Source organism: Chanodichthys erythropterus, chromosome 11, assembly GCF_024489055.1.
Source record: "Chanodichthys erythropterus isolate Z2021 chromosome 11, ASM2448905v1, whole genome shotgun sequence".
In the NCBI taxonomy this organism is placed as follows: Eukaryota; Metazoa; Chordata; class Actinopteri; order Cypriniformes; family Xenocyprididae; genus Chanodichthys; species Chanodichthys erythropterus.
Window position 1 is genome coordinate 13,380,890 of NC_090231.1, and position 24,932 is coordinate 13,405,821.

The 24,932-nt window shown below is 37.7% G+C and overlaps 1 protein-coding gene across 1 annotated transcript in view; it reads left to right on the top strand.

Annotated features, from left to right (window-relative positions):
* Positions 1-24,932, top strand: part of dnah2 (dynein, axonemal, heavy chain 2) — a 189,757-nt gene that overhangs the window by 107,274 nt on the left and 57,551 nt on the right. Inside the window, exons 37-43 of the mRNA XM_067400458.1 lie at positions 7,066-7,255; positions 7,343-7,523; positions 8,739-8,866; positions 11,337-11,489; positions 12,101-12,226; positions 15,613-15,831; positions 20,257-20,374. Of these exons, the coding sequence (XP_067256559.1) occupies positions 7,066-7,255; positions 7,343-7,523; positions 8,739-8,866; positions 11,337-11,489; positions 12,101-12,226; positions 15,613-15,831; positions 20,257-20,374 (1,115 nt within the window). The remainder of the gene's footprint in view (positions 1-7,065; positions 7,256-7,342; positions 7,524-8,738; positions 8,867-11,336; positions 11,490-12,100; positions 12,227-15,612; positions 15,832-20,256; positions 20,375-24,932) is intronic.

Sequence of the window (24,932 nt, forward strand, 5' to 3'; positions counted from 1 at the left end):
TACAGTTAGTGCAAATCGCGTCAATGGAGAAGCGTTTGCTAAAGTTACAGAATCTCCCAAAGTAAACAGAACATAACGGACTGCTGACCTTTATTACAACTATACAGCTGTAATACAATATCTGAATAATACAATTCATCATTGTATTATTGTATATCATTGTCATTGTACTCACTGGCTTCACTCTGTACTGAAGGATAGATTGTGTCTAGACATTTTACAGTACCAAGTTTATTTTGTTGTTTGACAGCTTTAAAATCTATAATGTATATATCACCCTTAGTAATATTTTGCACTGTTGCACCATTTTTTCATCCATGAACTTTGAACTCATCAACTGTATTTTGTTCATCCTTTAAGTGAAACTTTGCCTGTATGGTGATTAGATTTACTGATGTAAACTTGAGCACCAAAGTACAGAATGATGTGTGCAGTGTTCCGTTATCTTAGCCACTTTATGGTATGTGACCAGCTTTACAGTACTGGAAACAAGAAACATAAACCAAGCTGGAACAAGGACAAAAAGAGCAATTCTTTTAGAAGAAGACAAAAAACAAAACAAAAAAACAACAAAAAAAAACACTCTAAAGCCATTATAATCCATCAGTCACTCTTATGCACACAGTGAAAGCCTGGCATGAGATAATTAATACAAGAAATGTTGCTGTCAAGTGCACAGTGGAAGTAGTGGGAAAAAAAAGTGAAAACACAGTTGTTCTTATTCAGTTTAGTTTTATTTGTATAGCGCTTTTCCCAATACATATTGATTAAAAGCATATCATAAGTTTCATATCTATGATACCTCATTTCGATCAATTAAAATGCACACCAGTACTTAGTCCTTCTCATTTAACACGAAATCAGCCTCTGCATTTGAGTTCAGCCGATGACTTGAGGGACTTGTTTTTCGTCCCTTATTTTTTAGGGTGAAATTGTTAATAAGGACTTGTGACAGTGTTGGGGAAAGTTACTTTTAAAAGTAATGCGTTACAATATTGCGTTACTTCCTAAAAAAAAGTAACAAATTGTGTTTCTTAGTTACTTTTTTTATGAAAAGTAATGTGTTACATTACTTTTGCATTACTTTTTCTCACCTGGGCCGGGCTTGCTTGTTTGTGTTTTAATAACAACAAAAAAAGTGCTAATGCTAAGGCCCTTTCACACCAAAAGTGAAATTAATAAGCCTCAGGCTGAAGGAAATGCATATTTACGCCTGCACAGTAGAGGGGGCAGCTTAAAGGGCACCTATTATGCCCCTTTTTACAAGATGTAATATTGGTCTTGGGTGTCCCCAGAATGTATTTGTGAAGTTTCAGCACAAAATACCCCACAGTTAATTTATTATAACCATTTGAAAATGTCATTTTTGGGGCCTGTTTTAAAAAGAGCTGTTTTGGTGTGTACCACCTTAAATATAAATGAGCTGCATATCCCCGCCCTGCCTTTGGATGAGGGCGTAACTTGCATACCTATGGCAATAAACAGTCGGTAGAAGCAGAATGGCTGAGAGTGAGAGACCCGCTGTTTTATATGGCATTCAGCCGTACATGTTTGAACCGGAATCAGACCCAGATGATGAAGAGACTCTGGCAGAAGAAACAATTGAGAATGGAGCAGGACGTCTCTAAATGGTTATTTGATACATTTATGTACTTATAGAGTTTTAATCGCGTCCCCTTTGCAATTGTGGATGTGCAACACACACACACACACACACGCACACACTGTGATAATGTTCGCGCAATTTTTTGAAACTACAAACACAAATACTGTGATAACGTTTGCTAAGTACAAACGAAATTATATTTATGCGAGGGAACGGTTGCGTCATGTTGACATTACTTGTTGTACAGGTGCTTATGTGGCAAATGTGAGAAGATGGCTACAGAACCAGAAAATATATGCTGCAGGGAGATAGAACAGGTATTAATTTATTTACATTTGTAATTGTTGCTGCACGCCAATATCCCGCGTTCTACAGCTTCGTGTCGATGTGCTGGCCTTTGTATAAACATAGCAATTTTGATGTCTTTACAGAAAACATACACACTTTTTAATACAATATCTTTAATATATATACGTGTGGATACACACTATACAAACAAGGTTTAAATTATATACACAGACATTCTACGACGACGACAACAACTTTAGACGCATTTGTTATTGAATTGGCTGACATCGACTGAAATGACTATGTGCTCAAAAAACATTAAATACACTTACTTCTTCTGGAGGTGACGTTGGATCGCGAACAGTAGGCAACGATCCACACTTGAGGATTAACTTTGAAGCAAGACCTGCTTTGAATTGACCCTCGTTCTCAAAACAGTCAGTCAAAAAATTATTTGCGCAAACATAAACGTATTTTGGAATTTTGAGTGGCGCCTTTCCTTCGTAAATAAAATCCATCCACTGCGTTTGCAGTGGCTCTGATGTCGGAAGTAAGTCAAAACTACTATGTTCATTATTACATCCCACAACAGAAAACTTATGTTTCTTAGGAGACATTACCAGCTGTCGTTGAAACAATGGAGGATGGTTGACAGATCACCGAGGGCGGGGTCTATGCCAAAACCAGATTGTCAATCAAACCACGTGGGTGGGGCTTAGCGCAATTCTACGTCACAGTGAGAGCAATCTTAGAACAGGGCGTTCTGAGACAGTGCTTATGAATTATTGAGATTGTAAAAAAAACACTGGGTGGATTTTTCTCATTCTAGGGTGGTTTTGCTCACACACTGCCAACACACATTTATGGTCAAACACCATGTAAAAGTGAATTTTGCATAATAGGTGCCCTTTAAACAAACCTTTCAGCTGTGCTGCCATTCTGGATTAAAGAAGAATAGGATACAGGAGAAGGAAGTTCAACAGTCTTATTTCTAAATCTAATTTTTTATTTCTAAATAAAGTAATTTTTGATAATTAGTATGATTGAAATAGATCATTGAAGGTCAGCAGCAAAGACATTGGTTAATAAAGTTAGATTAAATAATACATAAAGTATATTTGTGTCATTTAATATAGTTAATTATTACATTTTTGTGTAAAATTCTAAGTTTGCATTTCACTGTTTTTATTCATTTTGAGGAATACTGAATGTTTTCGTGCAAATGAGATGAATAAATGTATGTTCACATTTAGTTTAGAACTACAGTAACCATCATGTTTACACACACACACCTCTGCACCTTTTTTCTCTCAACATGGGGACCCAAGAGCTGTTAGTCAATAAATGTGAAAAAGTTACTTGCATTGCTTATTTGAAAAAGTAACTTAAATATTTTGTTGTAAATTTAAAAAGTAATGCATTACTTTACTAGTTACTTGAACAAGTAATATGATTATGTAACTCAGCATACATGTAATGCATTACCCCCAACACTGCATAACAGAACTTAAAGAAACACTTAAGGGGAAATACTTAAAGGGTTAGTTCACCCAAAAATGAAAATTCTGTAATTTATTACTTACCCTCGTGCCGTTTTACACCCGTAAGACCTTCATTAATCTTCGGAACACAAATTAAGATATTTTAGTTGAAATCTGATGGCTCCATGAGGCCTCCATAGGGAGCAATGACACTTCCTCTCTCAAGATCCATAAAGGTACTAAAAACATATTTAAATCGGTTCATGTGAGTACAGTATTTCAATATTAATATTATAAAGTGACTCGATTTCAAAACACTGCTTCATAAAGCATCGGATCATAAATGAATCAGTGCATCGAATCATGATTCAGATCACGTGTCAAACTGCCAACGGCTGAAATCACGTGACTTTGGTGCTCCGAACAGCAGATTCGATGCACTGATTCATTTATGATCCAATGCTTCCTGAAGCAGTGTTTTGAAATCAGCCATAACTAAATAAGTCGTTATTTTGTTTTTTTTTTGGCACACCAAAAATATTCTTGTCACTTCATAATATTAATATTGAACCACTGTACTCACATGAACCGATTTAAATATGTTTTTAGTACCTTTATGGATCTTGAGAGAGGAAGTGTCATTGCTCCCTATGGACGCCTCACAGAGCCTAAAATATCTTAATTTGTGTTCCGAAGATTAACGAAGGTCTTACAGCTGTAGAACGGCATGAGGGTAAGTAATAAATGACAGAATTTTCATTTTTGGGTGAACTAACCCTTTAATGACGACCTTAAGGTACCTTAAGTGGACCCTTTTTTCTCTTGCAGACGATGTTTCACTAAGGTTATCCTTAAACTTGTAACTTGGATTTTCTTAACTTAAGGGCTTTGTTGCAATCGGTCCTTGATGACCAGCTCCCTTAGACAGAACACAGTAACATCTGTGTGAAGCCCGTAGTAATATGCTCATTTTTGATATGTTTATTTCAGTTCACATACATTTATAAGAGTTTATATTCCCGGATGTCATTATGCATGTAGAAGCATTAACACCATCAAAAAATGTAACCTCCGGCTGAGGTATAATCACCTACGCTCTCATATTATACTATAAGTCTCATATTACTAGAGATATCAATATCTTGTCCTGTGTGACACTCAACTCCTGCATTTGACTGATGTGATCAGCTGCTTTGTAATGATCATTATGTGGACTCTGATGCTGTTATCTGACTTCAGCCATTATCCAAGTCATTATGAGTGAGAGACAGGGATCATGTCATTAACCTTATCAGTCAAGATCTTACCGCCCCATCAGTAGAGCACACCTGCACATAGAGGCAGAGAGAGAGGAGCTCCAGATGTCTCTGTGTGATAATAGAACAAAAATGTGAATATTTTCTTCTAAATGAAATTATGCAGAGATTCTAGCTAGGAAGTGGAGTCAGGAGTCAATGGCGGATTTGCTGTTGTGTGCCTTCAGAGGCCGCAAAAATCAGCATAAAACATGCCTCCAGTGGAATGAAAGGAAGAATCTAATCCGGGTTTATTATGTTGAGAGGGTGACATCTTAAGCCCACTCAAGGACATGGACAATATGCTTAAGCCTGTCTGTCTCTTTTCCATCTGTGTATGCACTTACGGATGCATGTGATTTGAGTGAATTTCAGTGTGTGTGATGTACGTCTATCCCCATTTCTATTTAGCCCAAAGAATTACTAAGACATTCCCAGAAGTTAACTACATTTGTAACAAATCCTCCTTTTAGTGGTGTACTTTAGGAATGAAATGGTTTAAAATAGTCAATAAAACATGATAAAGAAAGAAACTGACAAATGTGATCAATTCCATGCATATCTACAGTATGTTTTGCCTTAACAAGCCACGATTTGAGAGGACGTTTTGGGCTGGATTTTTATTTTTATTTTTATTTTTACAAATTTAAGAATTTAAAATATATCACAAATATGCAGATTTAAATATGTCAAAGCTGCAATATTCTAAAAGGATATTGCTTCAGAAATTTTAAATTTATATTTACACCACAAAAAAAAATCATTTTTTTTTTTCCGAACAAGCAACTGTTTTACTCATACAAGTGTATGACAAGGCTTAATGTTGAGCCCTGTATGAAGTCTTAATGGGCCGCGTTTCAGTCACCATTTCATATAGTCAACAAAAGACAACAAAAACAGAAAAATATATAAATTAAATAATTTTATTGGGAATTTGGCTTTATTAAAATATATTATGTGAGCAAGAAGGGTAGCACCAGAGAAGCAAACAAATTGCAGCATGACGTCATCTATCGACATTTAGCGTAACATATATTTTACATTATATTTTACATTAAAAATAAAAAAAATGGCATTAAAAAGGCATTAAAAAGCATTAAATTAGATTTGATGAAACCTGCAGAAACCCTGCTATAAAATCGCCGATGGGACTGTAAAGTTCTGTAGGTGAACTAATGAAAATGCACAAATTAAAGAACACAGAAGCAGCAGCTCATTTTATGACCAACGCAATCTACCAAAAGCAGCGCAAATCAGCGTAGGGTCACAAACAAGCAGAGCCAATGATAGTCAGTGAATGATCCACTAACACAGGAGCAGCAAATTAAAAATAACATGGCTTGGCAAACAATATGTTTGAATCTTCCTCTGGCATTTCTAATGAACACAGGTGGAGAAAATTCTCTCCCTTCTATCACATGCTCTTTGTTCTCTGCAGGTCCTCCTCTTAGCACCAAATATTGCAGCTTGTCAGGCACAAAATGGGTTAAGACATGCTTTTTTTGCCGTTAAATAATGATGCAAATACCAGGAAATTGACTTCTATAAACCTTACTATATCAATAAAGATGTGTACATATTAGCGTCTTCTCCAACAAACAATGAATTTCTGTTTATTAGTTTTGTTGTTGGAATTTTTAAATTGTCAAGCTCTTTAAAGTCTGTTGGATTCTGATTGGCTGTGCCATTATAGTTGTGGTGTGGACTTCCCTGTTTTAATATAATTAAAATGATTGTTAACATTTATTATTATTAGTTATAGTTATCATTATAGTTATTGTCCTTGATGTGAACAGCCTTAACAAACCTCAGCAAACTTCCAAGGGGGTCCTCAGAATGACTTTAAATGAATAAAGTCAAAAATAATATAATAATAAAATAAATTATTATTAATATTAAAATATCTCAATTAAAATGCTACAAAAAACAAACTAACAAAAAACAACAAGAAATAACCCCTAAATAACTGAATTCTTGAAAACTTCAGGAATCAAATAATGAATGAATGAATTAAATATATCAGTACTCCATGGAGGTTCTGCAAATATTGTGATAGACAATGAGTGGGCCTTCGAGTCACAAAGGAACCACTGATTTAAAGGAAATTTTAATTATTAAAATAATGATTAGATGAAAGGGATATGAATAGATAAAAGGGAGGGAATAGATCCTCATTTAACTAGATAGGTTTTTTATCTATCCTTCCTTTCTATAAATCCTTCCAGTTTTCATACATTGCATATATATATATATATATATATATATATATATATTTATTTATTTATTTATTCTAAGTTTCTTGCTTTCAGTGATTTAAATAAATGTGTAAATATCACATATGTCAGTATATGTACAGTAGAGTTTGTATTACAGACTGTGTTTGTTCTCTGTGCAGGTGCTACATGACTCTAACCACAGCACTGCATCTGCACCGGGGCGGTTCTCCGAAAGGCCCTGCTGGAACTGGGAAGACAGAGACAGTTAAAGATCTGGGAAAATCTTTGGGCATGTACGTGATAGTGGTTAACTGCTCAGAGGGCTTGGACTTCAAATCTATGGGCCGCATGTACTCCGGTCTGGCTCAGGTATCTAGTAAACCACATCATACAAGCACTTAAAATAAAGAACAGTTAATGTAGTGTTGTTGAATGTGTGCTTTTGTCTCTCTCCAGACAGGTGCGTGGGGCTGTTTTGATGAGTTTAACCGGATAAACATTGAGGTGCTGTCCGTTGTGGCTCAGCAGATCCTGTCAATCCTGCTTGCTCTGTCTGCGGGACTCAACAAATTCCACTTTGAGGGCAGACAGATCAACTTGGTCTGGTCTTGTGGGATCTTCATTACCATGAACCCAGGTGCTCAAACTGCATTTTGTAGTGTTGAGAGGAATAGTTCTCTCTAGTCCTGTTATTATTTGCTCACAATTACATTTCTACATCAAGCCAACGTACTTTCTTCTGTGAAAAATAAAACAAATATCTTTTTCCACATATAGTGAAAGTAAATGAGGACTGAGGCTGTCAAGCACCTAAAAGGGTTAGTTAAGCCCAAAATTCTGTCATTAATTATTCACCCTCATGTCATTCCAAACCCGTAAGATGAAGATATTTTTGATGAAATCTGAGAGATGTCTGTCCATCCATTGATTCCATTGATCAGTGAACATAAACAGATGCTCAATCGAACATGAATGACGCACGATAACAAACCTCTTGCGGAAGCTCAAACGTGCTGTGTAACCAATGAAGTTCATTCTCATGTGTTATACAGCACGTTTGAGCTTCCAGAAGAGGTTTGATCTCGTGCGTCATTCATGTTCGATTGAGCATCTGTTTATGTTCACTGATCAATGTTCAATGTGAGTAAAAGCCTAAAATAAATCTCTTCATTATAAAAAGGGATCGAGTCTCTTCAGAAAATTTGGACTAAACTGCTTGATTCATATGAATTAGTTTTACGATCTCTTTATGCATGAGGGTGAGTAATTAATGACAGAATTTTCAATTTGGAGCGAACTAACCCTTTAATGACAAAAACTAATCTTTGTCTAAAACAAACAAATAATCTTCAGTCTTCAAAGAAGTAGGTATCCCTACTTCTTTCATGAAATCTCACACCAAGGAGAACTGGGGAGGATGTCAAGATTTTCAGTGAATAAACAGTGTATTTTGGTCTGTTCCTTAGACATCCTGATAATATATGGCTTCGGAACAAATTATACTAAGTATTTTTATAATACTTTTAATGTGTTTTTCTTTTTTTCTTTTTTAAAGAGCTTGACAGCCCAAATCTGTTCTTTAGACAGTCTAATAGGATATAGCTTCAAAGCAAATTATACATAGTAAGTTTATAATACTTTTAAAGTGTTTTTTCCTCATTTAGTAAAATAAACCTTTTATGTTCCACTGAATAAAGTCTGGTGAAACAATGGGTGAATAAGGGTGAGTAAATAATGACAGAATTAAATTTTTTGTGTGATCTATTCCTTTAAATATCTTTATAGGGTTGACAGTATACTGTATGTATTTTATGCTTCTCATTATTTGTGTGTATGTATGTTTCTTCTGTAGGCTACGCTGGCCGCACAGAGTTGCCTGATAATTTGAAGTCTATGTTTCGGCCGATCTCTATGGTAGTGCCAGATTCCACCCTTATAGCTGAGATCACACTTTTTGCAGAGGGTTTCAATAACTGCAAGGTACACACACACACACACACACTTCAGTCTGATATATTTAGTCTGAAAGTTCTTTAGTTTCAACACCAATTCAGCCTTTTAAAAAAAATGGAGAGAGGTTTTATACTCCTTTCTGGACACTTAAAGAACCTCTTTTAAAGCATTGAGAATCATGTCTCATCCATTGACAACCTTGAGAGCAAAACAGAGGCAGTTTTTGTCCATTTTAAAACCTTATACTTAAGGGTGAAGTGTGTCATTTTTTCAATGCTAAAATACATTCTCCTATTCTGGTTTAATATAGACAAATAAAAAAAAAATAAAAAAAAAAACACACAAAAACAAACAAAAACACCTCCGAGTGTCAATGGTTCACCCATTTTATCATCCACCAAGAAAAAATCTGATCACTTAAAAGCAGTAACAGCACAAAAAGCAGTTTGTGGCATCATTCATGTCCCTACCACTAACATCACTAATTAATATTGCTTAAATGAGTCATTTCTGTAAGTTCAGCGTATATCAAGAGAAAACAGTTGTTGAAGGAGGTGAGAGAGCTGCTTATTATGGGACATTAGATTCTGTTGAAGATGGAGGAGTTCAACTCAGTTATGCAAACACAGATGAACTGGCTCACACACACACTTATACACTCCAGGGGGCTGATCCTGCCATCGGATTACCTCCAACACGCAGCAGGCATGCCAATTGTGTGTTTACGCACACGTGTGCGTGCAAGACATCCGACCGATGTGTAATGCCAACCCCTTCAAACGCACACTCCACAAACACACACCCCTGTGGTTGACCAAATCCCACAAGTTTCCACTGGCTGCGTCCCCTCTCTTCCCCCTGCCTGCACACTCCAAACGGGAAGCCTCATTTGTTGATGCCGCACACAAGCCCGGCGGGCTGGCAGCGGCACAGGCATGGGGAATTGGACTCAGAATTACAAATAATGGACTTGAGATTAAGAGAGCTGGGAAGGGAACCAGCACTGGCCCTAGCCAAGCACAGAATGTCAAAGGCAGATTTGATTGTCCCGGCATACTCGGCGCTCTTCCAGACACCCATCTGCATAGTCAATACGGCAGAATCATCGCGTGCTGTCGAGAGAGAACTATTACCTTTGCAAATGAAAGGAAATGGACATATCAATGGCGGGCCATGTTAGAGAGAGAGAACGGGAGAGTATTGCCCCAATGCACCGGAGTGTGCAGGTCTTGGTGTTATGAGCCATAACTGACAGCGAGATGACTGTCCCCTGCGAGCCCATAGTCTGCTCAGCCTTGCGTGACTTTGGCGCGTGTTTCTGTGTGTGTGCTCGCATGAGCTTTGTCTCGGTATAAGTAAGACTGTTAGCGGGCAGTGTGGAAATGGAGCTGACATGGTTACCCTCACACGCACACACACACACTGGCTTCTGCCTTCTGTAACATATTCACGGAATTCATGGACACACACATACACTCACCTTTATGCTTCAACCTTTTTTTGCATTCTGTCGCTCCCTCGGTTACACATAAATAACAAAAATTGTGTTCGGCTGTCATTATTTTTCATTTAAAAACAATTGTGCTTTTAATTGTTGCCTTTCTAATAATATTTCATAAATTACATCTTACCTTCTGACTGCTTATGTTCGTGAATTATTGCTGACAATCAATTGCATTATGGGCATTTACTTGCCCTTTGCTTGCTTTATTTTTATATTTGCTGGAGATATTTACGTTTTTCATTGAATGTACAAAAAAAGTAATTCCAACAAGCTGTAAATTAAATAATTTAACTCCATAAAAATCTATGCACAAATGCACAAATGGTGCTGTAAAAACAGGAAAACCCGGTTGTAAAACATTGGCATACAGTGCAAAACATTACTGATTGGTTTGTAACACACTTTTTACTTAAGCTCTCAAAACACAATACATTTTTGCAAATTTGACAAACCCTTTTTGTATGCAAACCCCTTTTGAATCATTGTGTTTTTCTTGAGGTTGTTCATCCTGCTGACTTTGATTTTGATTTCTTGCCTTCTGTTTCTTCATAGATGAAAAAAAATAATGCAATAAAGGTTATTGAATGTGTTCATTTACACCCCTCTAACTCCCTCTCATGCTCTTTCTTTATCTTTCCGTCTGATATATTACTGTATTACTGTACCTCATCGCCATGGTTTCTATTAGCTGAGGGAGTTCAAGGTCACATGATCCATTTTCTTAAGAGATTTCTGTAATGTTAATGTCAACAGGAACTGTAAACTCTTTAGACACTATCATTTTCTCACCAAATGTTCCTGGTCTTATTTTGGAAAATTCATATGTGAACTTTTCACACTTCAAACAATTCCCAACAGACAAAATCAGCTCTCGGCCTAAATTTTTCTTCCCCCTTTATTCAGTTTCACTCAAGAATATTAATGGGTTGTGAATGCAGCCTCATGCTAATTGCATGCACTTTTAATATCTGTGTCTCATTGACTCTCTCTCAGGTTCTGGCTAAGAAGGTCTTCACTCTGTATTCTCTGGCAGTGCAGCAGTTGTCTAAACAGGACCACTATGACTTTGGCCTGCGAGCTCTCACCTCTCTGCTTCGCTATGCTGGAAAGAAGCGTAGAGCTTGTCCTGACATTATCGATGAAGAGGTGGGACACACAAATATACAGCATCCAAAAAAATCCATAAACATTTTTCTCAGAGGCCTACTTCACCTGAATACGTGTCAGTGCAAGTTCAGTGAAACAGCCAGCATTTGTGTGTATGTGCACTGATTTATCAGTGTGTTTGTGTGTGTGAAGATAGCGCTAATGCTGAGAGAGACATGTCACTAAAATGTGCTCCTCTCTGGATGTGATAAAAAATTTATCAAAGGGGACTAAACCTTAAAAGAGAAGCCAAAGAGGACTCATAACCCCCACATGAGTGCACATCTCTTCACTCTCTGTCTCTTTCTCTTTACTTCAATATCATCACCTATGGAAAAGGTGCCGCATGTTTATTTAAAGGTTCACATATGTGTAAGGTATGCTTGTTAAAATAAATGTCATTCGGAAGCAGAATGGCTACTGCTTTTGATAACAGAAGAGCAGAAAGGGCAGTTTTCAGATGTATCTTAGACCAGTTTTGCAGTCTCCTGCTTGTAAATTTAGGTTGACATTTGGTCAAGTGAAGCTGGCCTACCTTAGCTTTGAAGATGTATTCCTGTGCTGAGCTAATTTAACATCTTTTTTTTTTTCCTCATACTCTTTGACCTCAGATCCTGCTGATGTCTATGAAGGACATGAACATTGCTAAACTAACCTCCATCGATCTGCCACTGTTTAATGGGATCATCCAGGATCTTTTCCCTGCGGTGGAGACGCCCACTATCAACTATGGAAAGGTAGCCTGTCCCAGCGTACATCTGGCCTCATAATGGACTCATAAAGCAACTGAAAGTCTGTGTCTATTTGTGTATGAATGTGTGCTCTGACTCACAGCTCTTAAAAGCATATTTTTTGTGTTTTTGATTACACCCATTCTATTTTTCTGAGAACAGCTCTCATACAGGCTCTCTCTCTCACTGAAACACCTTTCAAAAGATCCATTAAAGCCTGCAGATATTTCTCTGCCTTGTCTGTACACAATTCATACAGTCCACTTCTTTAATATAGATAAAGGCCAATGCAAAGGTGTCAGTGGGAGCTTAGTGGATAAATATCCTGATAAGCACCCAAAAGGTTGCTGTTTTAAAGCCAAGACAGTCAGATCTGTGAGCTGGAGAGTTACAAAGATCCCAGTTTAACTGTGTGCCCTTGAAGTGTGTAGTGTGTAATTTCTGTGCCAATAACTCTAACTCAGGACATCCATATAGAAATGGCTTATTTATATTTGTCTCTCCACTTCCCTGCTGAAAAATTTCTTAAACCAGCCTAAGCTGGTTTATTGATCTTAGCTGGTCTCCCATCCTGGTCAGCCCTGGTTTCTTGGCTGGTTTTAGATCAATGGTTCTCAACCTTTTTGACTCCATGGCCCCTTTTTGTTCAAGACAATATCCAATGGTATGCACCTCTTTTAATCTGTTTATTGTAGTACATCTTTATTTTTTAGTGGGTTTTTTAATAGGATTTTTGTTAAGATTTTGTTAAAAGGATAGTTCACCCAAAATGTAAAATTTTGTTATCATTTACTCACTCTCAAAAGTTGTTTCAAACCTGTGTTATTTTCTTTCTTCTGTTGAACACAAAAGAAGATATTTTGAAGAATACAGTTGACGGTAGCCATTTACTGCCCAAGTATTTATTTTTTTTATTTTTTTTTCCTCCCTACTATGGAAGTCAATGGGGCCCATCAACTGTTTAGTTAGCAACATTCTTCAAAATATCTTCTTTTTTGTTCACCAAAAGAAAAAAAACTCATACAGGTTTAGAATAACTTCAGGGTGAGTAAATGATGACAGAATTTTCATTTTTGGGTGAACTATCCCTTTAACTAAATTTAAATAATTTAATGTCCCCTGGAAGATAGTGAGGCCCCTGTTTGAGAACTACTGTTTTATAGAGGTTTAGAGGGATTTGGGAATTTTTCAGCCGGTCAGGCTGGGAAACCAGCTGGCCACTTAACTAAACCAGCTAAACACTAGCTTGGCTAGACTAGGAGTCCAACCAGACCAGCTGAAGATCAGTTCTGGCAGTTTTAAGTGTTTTTTTTTTTTCTCTCTTTCTCTCTTTCTCTCTCTCTCTCCCAGCAGAGTTCAAGTTGGGAAAGAGAAAGCATTTTAATATCTTTAAAATGTCAAATCGCTTTAGGCAAGACTCTTACCTCCGGTCTCTCTGGTCGTCTATTCTAGTACAAACTGTACTGTACAGTAGATATAACCACTTTTTTTAGAAGGGTTTTTAGATGGATTTGGGGAATTTTTCAGCCAGTCAGGCTGAGAAATCAGCTGGCCACTCAACTAATCCAACTAAACACAAGCTTGTCTTGGCTGGTAGTCCACTTAGACCATCTGAAGATCACATCTGTCTTTTGTCTTTTTTTCCCAGCAGAGTTTAAGCTAGGGTAAGAGAAAGCATTTTAATATCTTTTTTCTTACCTCTTGTCTTTCTGGTGAACTCAGGGATTTCTATTCTAGTACAAACTGTACTGTACAGCAGGTATAAAAAATAATTATTTAAATAGAGGAAAATGCAAAGCTAAAACTTATATAAAATGTATTTTATATATTTGATTCTCAAACTGCTTGAGAACCATATTCCAGCACTTCAAAACTTGGCCTACTAAAACATCTTCTGTTGTTTTGACTGTTTTGATTAATTTTTTGTGTAAATACACATTTAACTATGTAAAACTTTGCAGAAGATTCTGTAAGTCACTTAACTTATGAAGTGTTTAAAGGAACACTCCACTTTTTTTGAAAGTAGGCTCATTTTCCAACCCCCCTGGAGTTAAACAGTTGAGTTTTATGGTTTTCAAATCCATTCAGCCGATCTCCGGGTCTGGCGGTACCACTTTTAGCATAGCTTAGCATAGTTCATTGAATCTGATTAGACCGTTAGCATCTCGCTCAAAAATGACCAAAGAGTTTCGATATTTTTCCTATTTAAAACTTGACTCTTCTGTAGTTATGTCGTATACTAAGACCGATGGAAAATGAAGAGTTGCGACTTTGCTGCCGTACCATAGGTGCAGCAGGCGCAATGATATTAACCACCGCCTGTGACCCCCTGCTTTCACAGGGAGCGTGCCTTGCATCCATGGAGAAATTTGTGAGAGACGCTGCATAATATCCTTGCACCTGCTGCACCCATTGTACGGCAGCAAAGTTGCTTGATTATTACACTGGAATGAGAATAAAGTTCCTAGCCATATCGGCCTAGAAAATTGCAACTTTTCATCTTCCGTCAGTCTTAGTACACGATGTAACTAAAGAAGAGTCAAGTTTTAAATAGGAAAAATATCGAAACTCTTTGGTCTTTTTTGAGCGAGATGCTAATGGTCTAATCAGATTCAATGAACTATGCTAAGCTATGCTAAAAGTGGTACCGCCAGACCCGGAGATCAGCTGAATGGATTCGAAAACGGCAAAACTCAACTGTTTAACTCTAGGGGGGTTGGAAAATGAGCCTATTTTCAAAAAAATTGGAGTGTTCCTTTAAGTCTGCTCTGTTGAATACAGACAAATGCTCTTTCTGAGGAAGAGTTTATGGAGTTTGCAACTCAGGTTTGGAGATAAGGCAGATACCTCAGAATATCTGCACAGCTGCTTCCTGCTCTTTCCGCGTTCAAATACGACACACACACATAGACAAAAAGTAGTATATTTCTCCTTCTCTACTTCCACTCATGCACATCACACAGTGTTTTTATTGCTGTTTTATATTACCCATCCTGCATCCTCATCTCCACCTTACTCCAGCACAAACGCCTCAGAGTTGTTTCCTTTATTCCTCCCCTCCATCTGTTTAACGAGTTGAGAGAGAACTTAGAGAGGGAGATTAAATTAACCTGAGAGTTTAGCATGGCTGCTTTAGTGCCTCTGGAGCAGTTCTGGTTGGTGCGACTTCACTCAGGGGTGCAGTATCAGCGAGTGTTGTTATTAAGATGGCCGCCCACCTCTTGCCAGTTCATTTGTCTTTAGTGCTTCAGTGAGCTTCACCTCCACCGAAGGGTTGTTTTTCCATCTTGGAAAGAGTTTATGCAATGTTATGAAGCAGTTAGCACATATTTGGTTATTAGTATTTAGACATTTCTCTGTCTTACACACATTTTCTTTCTCTTTATCACTAGCTGAAAGAGGCTATAGAGGCAGAGCTTCGTCAGAATGGTCTGCAGGTGACCCCCTTCACCGTAACCAAAGTGATTCAACTTTACGAGACCAAAAACTCCAGACACTCCTCGATGATCGTGGGGAAGACTGGCAGTGGCAAGACGGTCACGTGGAGAACCCTTCAGAACGCCCTCAGCACCCTGCACCACAATGGAGATCCAGGATTCAACCTCATACGTGTGAGGCCTCTATCTCAACCTTATCTCTTTCTCTGGATCAATAACTAGCTGTCTTGCTTTTTATGTTGTCTAAAGGGCAACAGGTCAACGCAAGATTCGTCAATAACAAAGCGGCCCCGTTAGCTTTATTGAAATGAGTTGTCTCCATACATGACTAGTTTTAAGGGCAAAGATCATGCCACTAAAGCAAATGTCTTCGCAGCAGCTGTTTTACAGCCTAAGAGGCTACGCCAACCTTCCATCCCTCATTACCATGAAAATGAACCGCCGTCAGCGGCCGCGCTTATTCAGCACCCGATACATTTACCACCAAGACAACAGAGTTTCCCTTATACACTCTTCGCTGTTTAGAGAACATGTGGCAACAAGGACTTAACACTCATTAAAAGCCCCCTGACAGACTCTCAGCTCACTCGTGGGTGTTTTAAAAATGATGGCGTAGTCAAGACGCTAATTGCCGCCGCTTATGTTCTCTTTCTTTTTCCAGTTGGTTTGGCTGTGGCTAAAGGAGCGCCACTCCACACTGTTCTTTTAATGCAGTCGTCAGCTAAGACTGCTCATGTCTAAAACTGTGTGTTTAGCATTCATGTTTGTTCTAATCTTTTTTTTGTTTTTGCTTCTGTTGTTTTTCTGCATCTTCTTATCCTTTGTAACCTCTTCCATGTGTTTCATCCTGATGTGGGTAAAAATAGAAGAATGGGGTTGGGGTGGGAGAAATATGTGTTTCTCAGGTTTTCCTTCTTTAATGATGTTCCTGAAGTGAGTGTGTGTGTGAGAGAGAGAGAGATGCAGGTGAGGTCTGAAAGATTGTTTTTATGCTTTGTTGATGTTGTCAAAACCTTGTTTCTCTTGTTTTTTCTGTGTAGACACCATCCAAATTTGCCCACTTTTGTACTTCACCCTATAACATGTTATGAATAGTATACTACTCTTACTGAGTTTATTTCCGACCTTGCTCCAACACACCTGGCTGCGATTTGTCGAGTATACCTAAAGAACTTGATTAGTTTATTCAGGTGGGTTTAATTAACGTTGGAACTAAACTCTGCTGGGACAAGAAATGAGAAACCGCGTACTTGCTAAATTAAACATTTAACATAATGAGGTCAGGTGACAACATGTATTATGCTGCTAGTTTTGGAATATTTGGTTATATTGAGAATAGCACATTGCCAATTACAAAAGTGGATTAAACACAGAAAAATAAATAGAAATACTAAAAAAAAAAAAAACACAAAATGAATACATTTTTTAATATTTCATCTTATCACAGTTGAAAACAGTTGTGCTGCCTAATATTTTTGTGGAAACGTCTGCAAATGTAAACAGTCTGCAAAGTTGTATGCATCATAAATAATGTTTTTGGCTCTCAAAAGAAAGAGTCGACCACTTAAACAAGTCATTCGTATCGAATCCCGTTTTTGCAAAGTTCACATGTCACAAGTTAATACATTTGCATAATGCTTGTCTACATCCCGTGAACTTGAACACCTCTCGAATGCTGTAGCTTGTTAGTGTGGATAACATGTTGACAAGATGCTGTGTTCTGCGCTGTGAAAGGAAATTCAGTTTATTTTCACTTCCAAAGGATGAGGCTGTGAAGAATTAGTGGTTAAGGATGGGAAAGTACCTGATTTATTTGAACCCTCTCTCTCCTCAGAATCACAACGTTTAAGTGTGATTAATTAATTATTGATATATATTTTATTCAGAGTGTTCAAAATACAGTGGCAAGAAAAAGTATGTGAACCACTTGCAGAATCTGTGAAAATGTGAATAATTTTAATGAAATAAGAGAGATAATACAAAATGCATGATATTTTTTGTTTAGTACTGTCCTGAGTAAGATATTTTACATAAAAGATGTTTGCATTTACTTCACAAGACAAAACATTAGCTGAATTTATTAAAATAACCCCACTCAAAAGTATGTGAACCACTGATTCTTAATACTGTGGGTCATTACCCAGATGATCTATGACTGTTTTTTTTTTTTTTTTTTTGTGATGGTTCTAGTCTCTTGTTTAGCAGTTATACTGCCCAGTATTCTTCAGAAAAATCCTCCAGGTCCTGCAGATTCTTCAGTTTTCAAGCATTTTTGCATATTTGAACCCTTTCCAGCAGTGACTGAATGATTTTGAGGTCCGTGTTTTCATACTGAGGACAACTGAGGGACTCAAACACAACTATTAAAAAAGGTTCAAACATTCCCTGATGCTCCACAACAAAACATGTCACAATTTTTCTTATTTTGTTTAAATATCATTGTTTTTCATTTAGTACTAACCTTTGGAAGCAACAGAAGATACTTGCATGTTTCCCGGAAAAAAAAATTAAGTACAATTTACCTTGATAGTTGAATTCAAAAGTTTTCACCCCCCGGCTCTTAATGCGTCGTGTTTCCTTCTGGAGCATCAGTGAATGTTTGAACCTTTTTTAATAGTTGAGTTTGAGTCCCTCATTTGTCTTCGGTGTGAAAAGATGGATCTCAAAATCATTCAGTCACTGCTGGAAAGGGTTCAAATATGCAAAAATGCTTGAAAACTGAAGAATCTGCAGGACCTGGAGGATTTTTCTGAAGAACAGAGCTCAGTTTAACTGCTCAGGACAAACAACAAAAAAAACAGTCGTAAATCATCAGGTAACCACACACAGTATTGAGAATCAATGGTTCACATACTTATGAATGGGGTTATTTTAATAAATTCCGCTATTGTTTTGTCTTGTGAAGTAAATGCAAACATATTTTATGTAAAATATCTTACTCAGGACAGTACTAAACAAAAAATATCATGTATTTTGTATGATCTCTCTTATTTTATTAAAATAATTCTCATTTTCACAGATTCTGCAAGTGGTTCACATACTTTTTCTTGCCACTGTAGTTTTGTGTTTTAGCTATATTGTGTATGTCTTCGGCTAACCAGCTGACTCTCATTATTACTGTTTACTGAACTGCTAATCAGCTGTGGGAACACTTTTACCTAAAATTGTGTCCATTAATGCAGATTGTCTTTCATCCTTACTACTTTGAGTAATGATAAAGGATGGAGCAAGATTTGTTTTACAAACTTTAACATTACATCAGTCATTCACATTAGTCCTCAGCTAATGTATGCACTGTTATTGATACTGTTAATAAAGCAGTTCCCACATGTGCGCTGCAATAGATTAGAAATATACACACTGGTTTGTTGATGGACATACACTTGTTAATGCTGATGGTGAGGAATTACAGTTGCAACATCTAATGATGAATGCCAAACTGAGTAGCGTATCACTGAGAAATGTCCTGCTCAAGTCTTCCTTGCGATGGTGGTTTGGGTTGAATAACTAGCTGTTCCAATATTTCATCATCGGAGTCAGCAGGCTCTCGGAAAGCAGGGAGTTAGAGAGACTGATTCATCCGACGAGTCGTTTGAGAATCATCGAAAAATGTGATATGAAATGTATATTATGAGAAAATTAAAGTGTTTTTTGACCTTTGATGCATGTTGTATGAGACCTCCTAAACAGAATTAGGAATCTTTCAAATAGCATAATAGGGGCACTTTAATTACTCCATCCAGTTTCTCATTTTTAGTAAGAATGCTGTGTAGTATGCAGTAAAAACTATAGCACTGATTCCATTTCATTTCATATTATTCTATAAACTGCTATTTTTAAAAACAGTAGTCAGAATACACTGTATATACAGTGCAGTATTCAGTAAGTATTCCATTCTGAGCGTAGCCTAATTCTCTCCCGCTCTCTCCCTCCAGTGCTTTCGCCCCTGTCCCTGTCACTGTCTAATTCTCTGTGGGTTTGTGTACCTGTGGTGACTGTGTGTCTGTGTGGGTTTGGTGTCCTGGTGTTAGCATATGAGTGTGTGTGTGTGTGTGTGTGTGTGTGTGTGTGTGTGTGTGTGTGTGTGTGTGTGTGTGTGTGTGTGTGTGTGTGTGTGTGTGTGTGTGTGTGTGTGTGTGTGTGTGTGTGTGTGTGTGTGTGTGTGTGTGTGTCTAAATCTCTGTTGGATTACATCTCTAGGTACTTGCCTAGTGTGTGTAATTTTTTACAGTTTGGGGGTCCATCTTGTTCTCCACTCTCTCTGTGACTCAAGCTGCCATTTCTATTTGCATCCTCCCTTTCTCTCTCCCTCCTTCCTTCTGTCTCTCCATCTCTCGATGCCTGTCTCTTCTTTCATATCTGACTCAACACCTCCCTCTTTGCATATCTATTTCTGGTGCCTATGTCTATCTCTCCATGCAAACATCACCTCACCCTGTTTCCTCATTACCACCACTCCGTATAACACACACACACTCTGGAGTCTCCTGTGTGTCAGTCTCTCACCGCTGCATGATTTCACCTCTGTTTGATTTCTGTCCTGTAGTTGAATAATTCCCTTCTACTTTGAACTCTGATCTTTTACCTTTGCCCCTTTAGGAGTGTCCCCTAAACCCCAAGGCAGTGAGCCTGGGAGAGCTGTACGGAGAATACAACCTCTCCACCAATGAGTGGACAGATGGCGTCCTCTCCTCGCTCATGAGGGCGGCCTGTGCAGGTACATTTTGTCTTGTCTTGTCTTTTCGTTTTGTTTTGTTTACCTTATTAAAGAATTTACAAGCATTTCAGTGCCTGGTGTACACTGTGTAAGCTGTGCAAATGTCAACTTAACTTGAGTTTAAAGATAGAGAACAAAAAAATGTGTACAATTTGGATTCAGCCATTTTTTTGGGATCGCACTTTATATGTACATATAAAGACAGCAGTCTGTGGAAGATTTCTACAGCAGTGCTCTTTAATCGTTGCTCTCGCACTTCTCTCTTCTTCACATCAATACAACGTCAAATACATTTCCCCCTAGAACTGTCAAAACTTGCTAAAGAAAAACAAGCTCAGGTGTCTCATTAAAGGGAGAGGTAGCTACTTGGTGAGTCTGTTTTGCACCCATAGTATTGATCTAGTTTTAGCGTGTAAGAGTATCATTTTAATGATGGACGCTTTAGTGATATTACTCATAATGCTGATTGATTTCCACTATAATTAAAGTTTAAAGATACACATTTTTTGTGTTGGGGCTGTGGAGACTCAAAAAATAGAAGAAACACGGTTTCTAATTCTAGTTGACAGTAGTTTGATGCTGGTTAACAAAGAATAAGGCATTAATTGCTAATAACAATACATTAAAAAAAGATCTCTAATTTAGATTTGTCATCGTTTTTAAATGAAATGCCCACTTTCAATTAAATCTTGATGGATACATTTTTTTTTTTTTTTTCTCATTAAATGTCCTGTTATGTATTTCTGAGTGGCACATTTCGGAAGTAAGAGTAAATGGTTTTCTGAATGCTGTTTCATGTTGACTTTAAAGCTTGGGCTCATCAAGAAGTTTAGAATGTTGCTGATAGCAGCCGCAGATAGCAGGTGCTCTGCGACGTCAGCTGAAGCACTGACAGAGGAAAGATAATGAGTCAATGAATCCTGATGTGACAAGAAAGAACAAACAGAAGAGAGAAAGAAAGAAGCAAAGAACAAGTGAAAATGGTTGAAGAAAAGTTTGCTGATTAGTTTTCTTTTCGCCATCTCGTCCAGCCTGGTCTCTGCACACAAACTCTCTCTGTTTCTGTGCCAGTCACTTGAGTTTATAACAGGAAATCACATAGCTTGTTTTTCCTAGGCTTTCTCTTTGATCGCTATACAGCCTGCTAAAGCAACAGAGATTGGCTGTGTGTTTTTCGTCATTTTTTGTACTTCTGTTCTGTGTACAATCCAATTTGAATTTTGTTATTCTGTCCGAATAGACTTGTCACCATGAAATCAAAATTGACAGTTCTTTAATTTTATAAACAAAGACTTTATATATAGAAAGACGGTGCACTCATTTTATTATGAATGGGAGAGAGTGTAATGTGCAGTATGGTGGAATAAGTCCCGCCTTCTAAATAAGAACCAATTGCAATTTCCAATTGTGAAAAGTCAGCGTGTCACTGCAGCTGCCGTTAGAAGTTCCGGTTCCTATAGAGATGCACTTAGGACTGTGCATGCACATTAGCTTGATACAGCCTGAAAAATTATTTTGTCATGATTTGAGTATTTAGAAACAAAATTTCATTGGTGATTTCAAATATGAAATTTAATCGAAAGCTTGGCGAACAGCTTTGGAGAATTTGATGTTTCCCCATTCAGAGATATATGAGCTGCACTTGCATCAGAGATGAGATGAGAGGGTCTGTATCTCTTACCATTGGAGAAAGCATAACGGCTAACTTAATCACGTGTGGCACCTCTCAGCCTATTGTGTAATGGCAGTGACATCAGTGCCCGCCGTTCAAAACTCTTTCCCTGCGTTCCGACTATGCGTACCACCAGAGCCGGAGCGTTAGCATTCCAGTGGCTTTGCTTGCATGCCCGAGAGGCGCTTCAAAGATGGCCGCCGAGTGAATTGACTTGTCTTATAGGGACTTTGTTATAAATGATTAAACCATGCACATCATTATTTTTTTTTTAAATTCATGTTCCCTCATAATCTTTAATCAAAATAACTTTTCCTCCATCTTGCAGTGACATCTTTTGTCTTCTCTGATGACGTGTTTACTGGCATCATGTACACATGAGATCAAACCACAACAATTCAATGATCCTGAAAATTAATCAATTTCTGAGGGACAAAATCAAGTCCTGTCCTACATTTTTTTTTTCTTGTTCGAGAAGCTGTTTCACTCAGATATATGGTTATAGATAGCTTATTGTTGTAGAGAAATGACAATAGTGGAAAACAAAGAATGGCTAAAGAAGAATCTGCTCAGAATGGCTGCTAGGAATTTCTCACTTTCTCTCATTAGAAAGAAAGACAAAGAAAGAAAGAAAGAAAGAAAGAAAGAAAGAAAGAAAGAAAGAAAGAAAGAAAGAAAGAAAGAAAGAAAGAAAGAGAAAAGAAAGAAAGAAAAGAAAAGAAAGAGACATGATGTGTAGCCAAGTATGGTCTCCCATGAGTATTGAATACACACACACCGTGAACACACACCCGGAGCAGTGGGCAGCCATTTTTGCTGTGGGGTTAGGTGCCTTGCTCCAGGGCACTTCAGTTGTAGGTAATGAAAGTGGAAGAGATGGCTGTTCATTCAGGCTGTTCGGCTGTTCATCCTGTAGTCTCTTTGTGAAATATTACAGAACAGGTCTGCATGAGTTTAACTCTTAGAGACCCAAGCGCTGATACAATAATGGTATTTTATTTCCCTTTACACATGTTTTTAAGAAGCAAGAAGTGTGTGCAGTGAACCACTTGAAAATACATGAATAGGCCTCTGCCTTCCGCTTAAGATCGAAGTCTTCTCTGTATAATAGATTGTTGAAACTTAAGTATGTTCTTCCCAGAGTTCATTAGGCTATGTTGAAAATCATTTTACAGAATTGCAATGAAATATCTGTGTGGAAGTGTTATTTCATTGGGTTAACATACACTGATATGTGTGTGTGTGTGTGTGTGTGTGTGTGTGTGTGTGTGTGTGTGTGTGTGTGTGTGTGTGTGTGTGTGTGTGTGTGTGTGTGTGTGTGTGTGTGTGTGTGTGTGTGTGTGTGTGTGTGTGTGTGTGTGTGTGTGTGTGTGTGTGTGTGTGTGTGTGTGTGTGTGTGCTTTTGTGCTTTTGTTTATATTACATTGTGGTGACCAAATGTCCCCACGATGTAATATAAACCTGAGTTCACCTACATCGTGGGGACCAGCCACCGGTCCCCACAATGTAAATTAATTAATAAAAATACTAAATGATGTTTTTGTGAGAAAATAAAGGTGTGCACAGTTTCCTGTGATGGTTAGGTTTAGGGGTAGGGGTAGGGGTAGGGTAGGGGGATAGAAAGTACGGTTTGTACAGTATAAAATGCACTGCGGCCTATGGAAAGTCCCCACAATTCACAAAAACAAACATGCTTGTGTTTGTGTGTGCGTGTGCGTGTGTGTGCGCACGTGTTTTTGTGACATATCAGGATGCAAATTTGTATAATGACATGGGTATGACATAGGTATTACAAGGAGAGGGTGACTTATGAGAACATTACCCCATGTCCCCATTTTTTAAAAGGCTTATAAATCATACAGAATGAGGTTTTTTTTTTGTTTTGTTTTTTGAGAAAGTAAAAATGTGCACAGTTTCCTGTGATGGGTAGGTTTAGGGTAGGGTAATAGAAAATACAGTTTGTACTAGGGATGCACTGATGTCGGCCACTGATATTTATCGGCTGATTTTTGCTCAATTTATAATCATCGGCATATCGGCTGTACCAAAGGCCGATATAACAAACAACTGGTTTATTAATTAACTGCGTGAAGGCATTGAGCTGCATAATGACTTGCGTAATCCTAGCGCTGTTGTCTGTGCTTTAAAGTTAATCAAATAACAAAAGATCGCACACTATTCTTGTAAATAACTTTTGTAACTTTCATAAGTGTAGCAGACCCCATCAGAATGAAGACCAAACCTTTACTGATGTTTTATAAAGTTTATTGCGTCTGTTTTCACTCCAAACAAATCACCACAAAAGCTAAACATTACAGAGCACAAGAAGTGCACATTAAACTCTCTCTCCATTGCATTATCATCAACATACAGCAAATTACAAAATACTTATTACAACTAACAGTAAACAAACCCATACAGATCTTATGCCTTTTCGGGGGATGCTCAATAAATGGACAAACTTTAAACCTGCAAAATAACTCTGAAGAACTGCGTGCTCTCCTTGTCAGTCTGTAAAGTAGAACAGCCATCAAATAAGAGTCCCACCTTGGTAAAGGAGAAAGTGCAGATATCAAACATATTTAAAGGTGCCCTAGAACTTTTTTTAAAAAGATGTAATATAAGTCTAAGGTGTCCCCTGAATGTGTCTGTGAAGTTTCAGCTCAAAATACCCCATAGATTTTTTTTTAATTAATTTTTTTAACTGCTTATTTTGGGGCATCATTATAAATGAGCCGATTCAGGGCTACTGGCCCTTTAATTCTCGTGTTCCACGCCCACGGAGCTCGCGCTTGCCTTGAACAGTGCATAAACAAAGTTTACACAGCTAATATAACCCTCAAATGGATCTTTACAAAGTGTTCGTCATGCATACGGCATGCATGC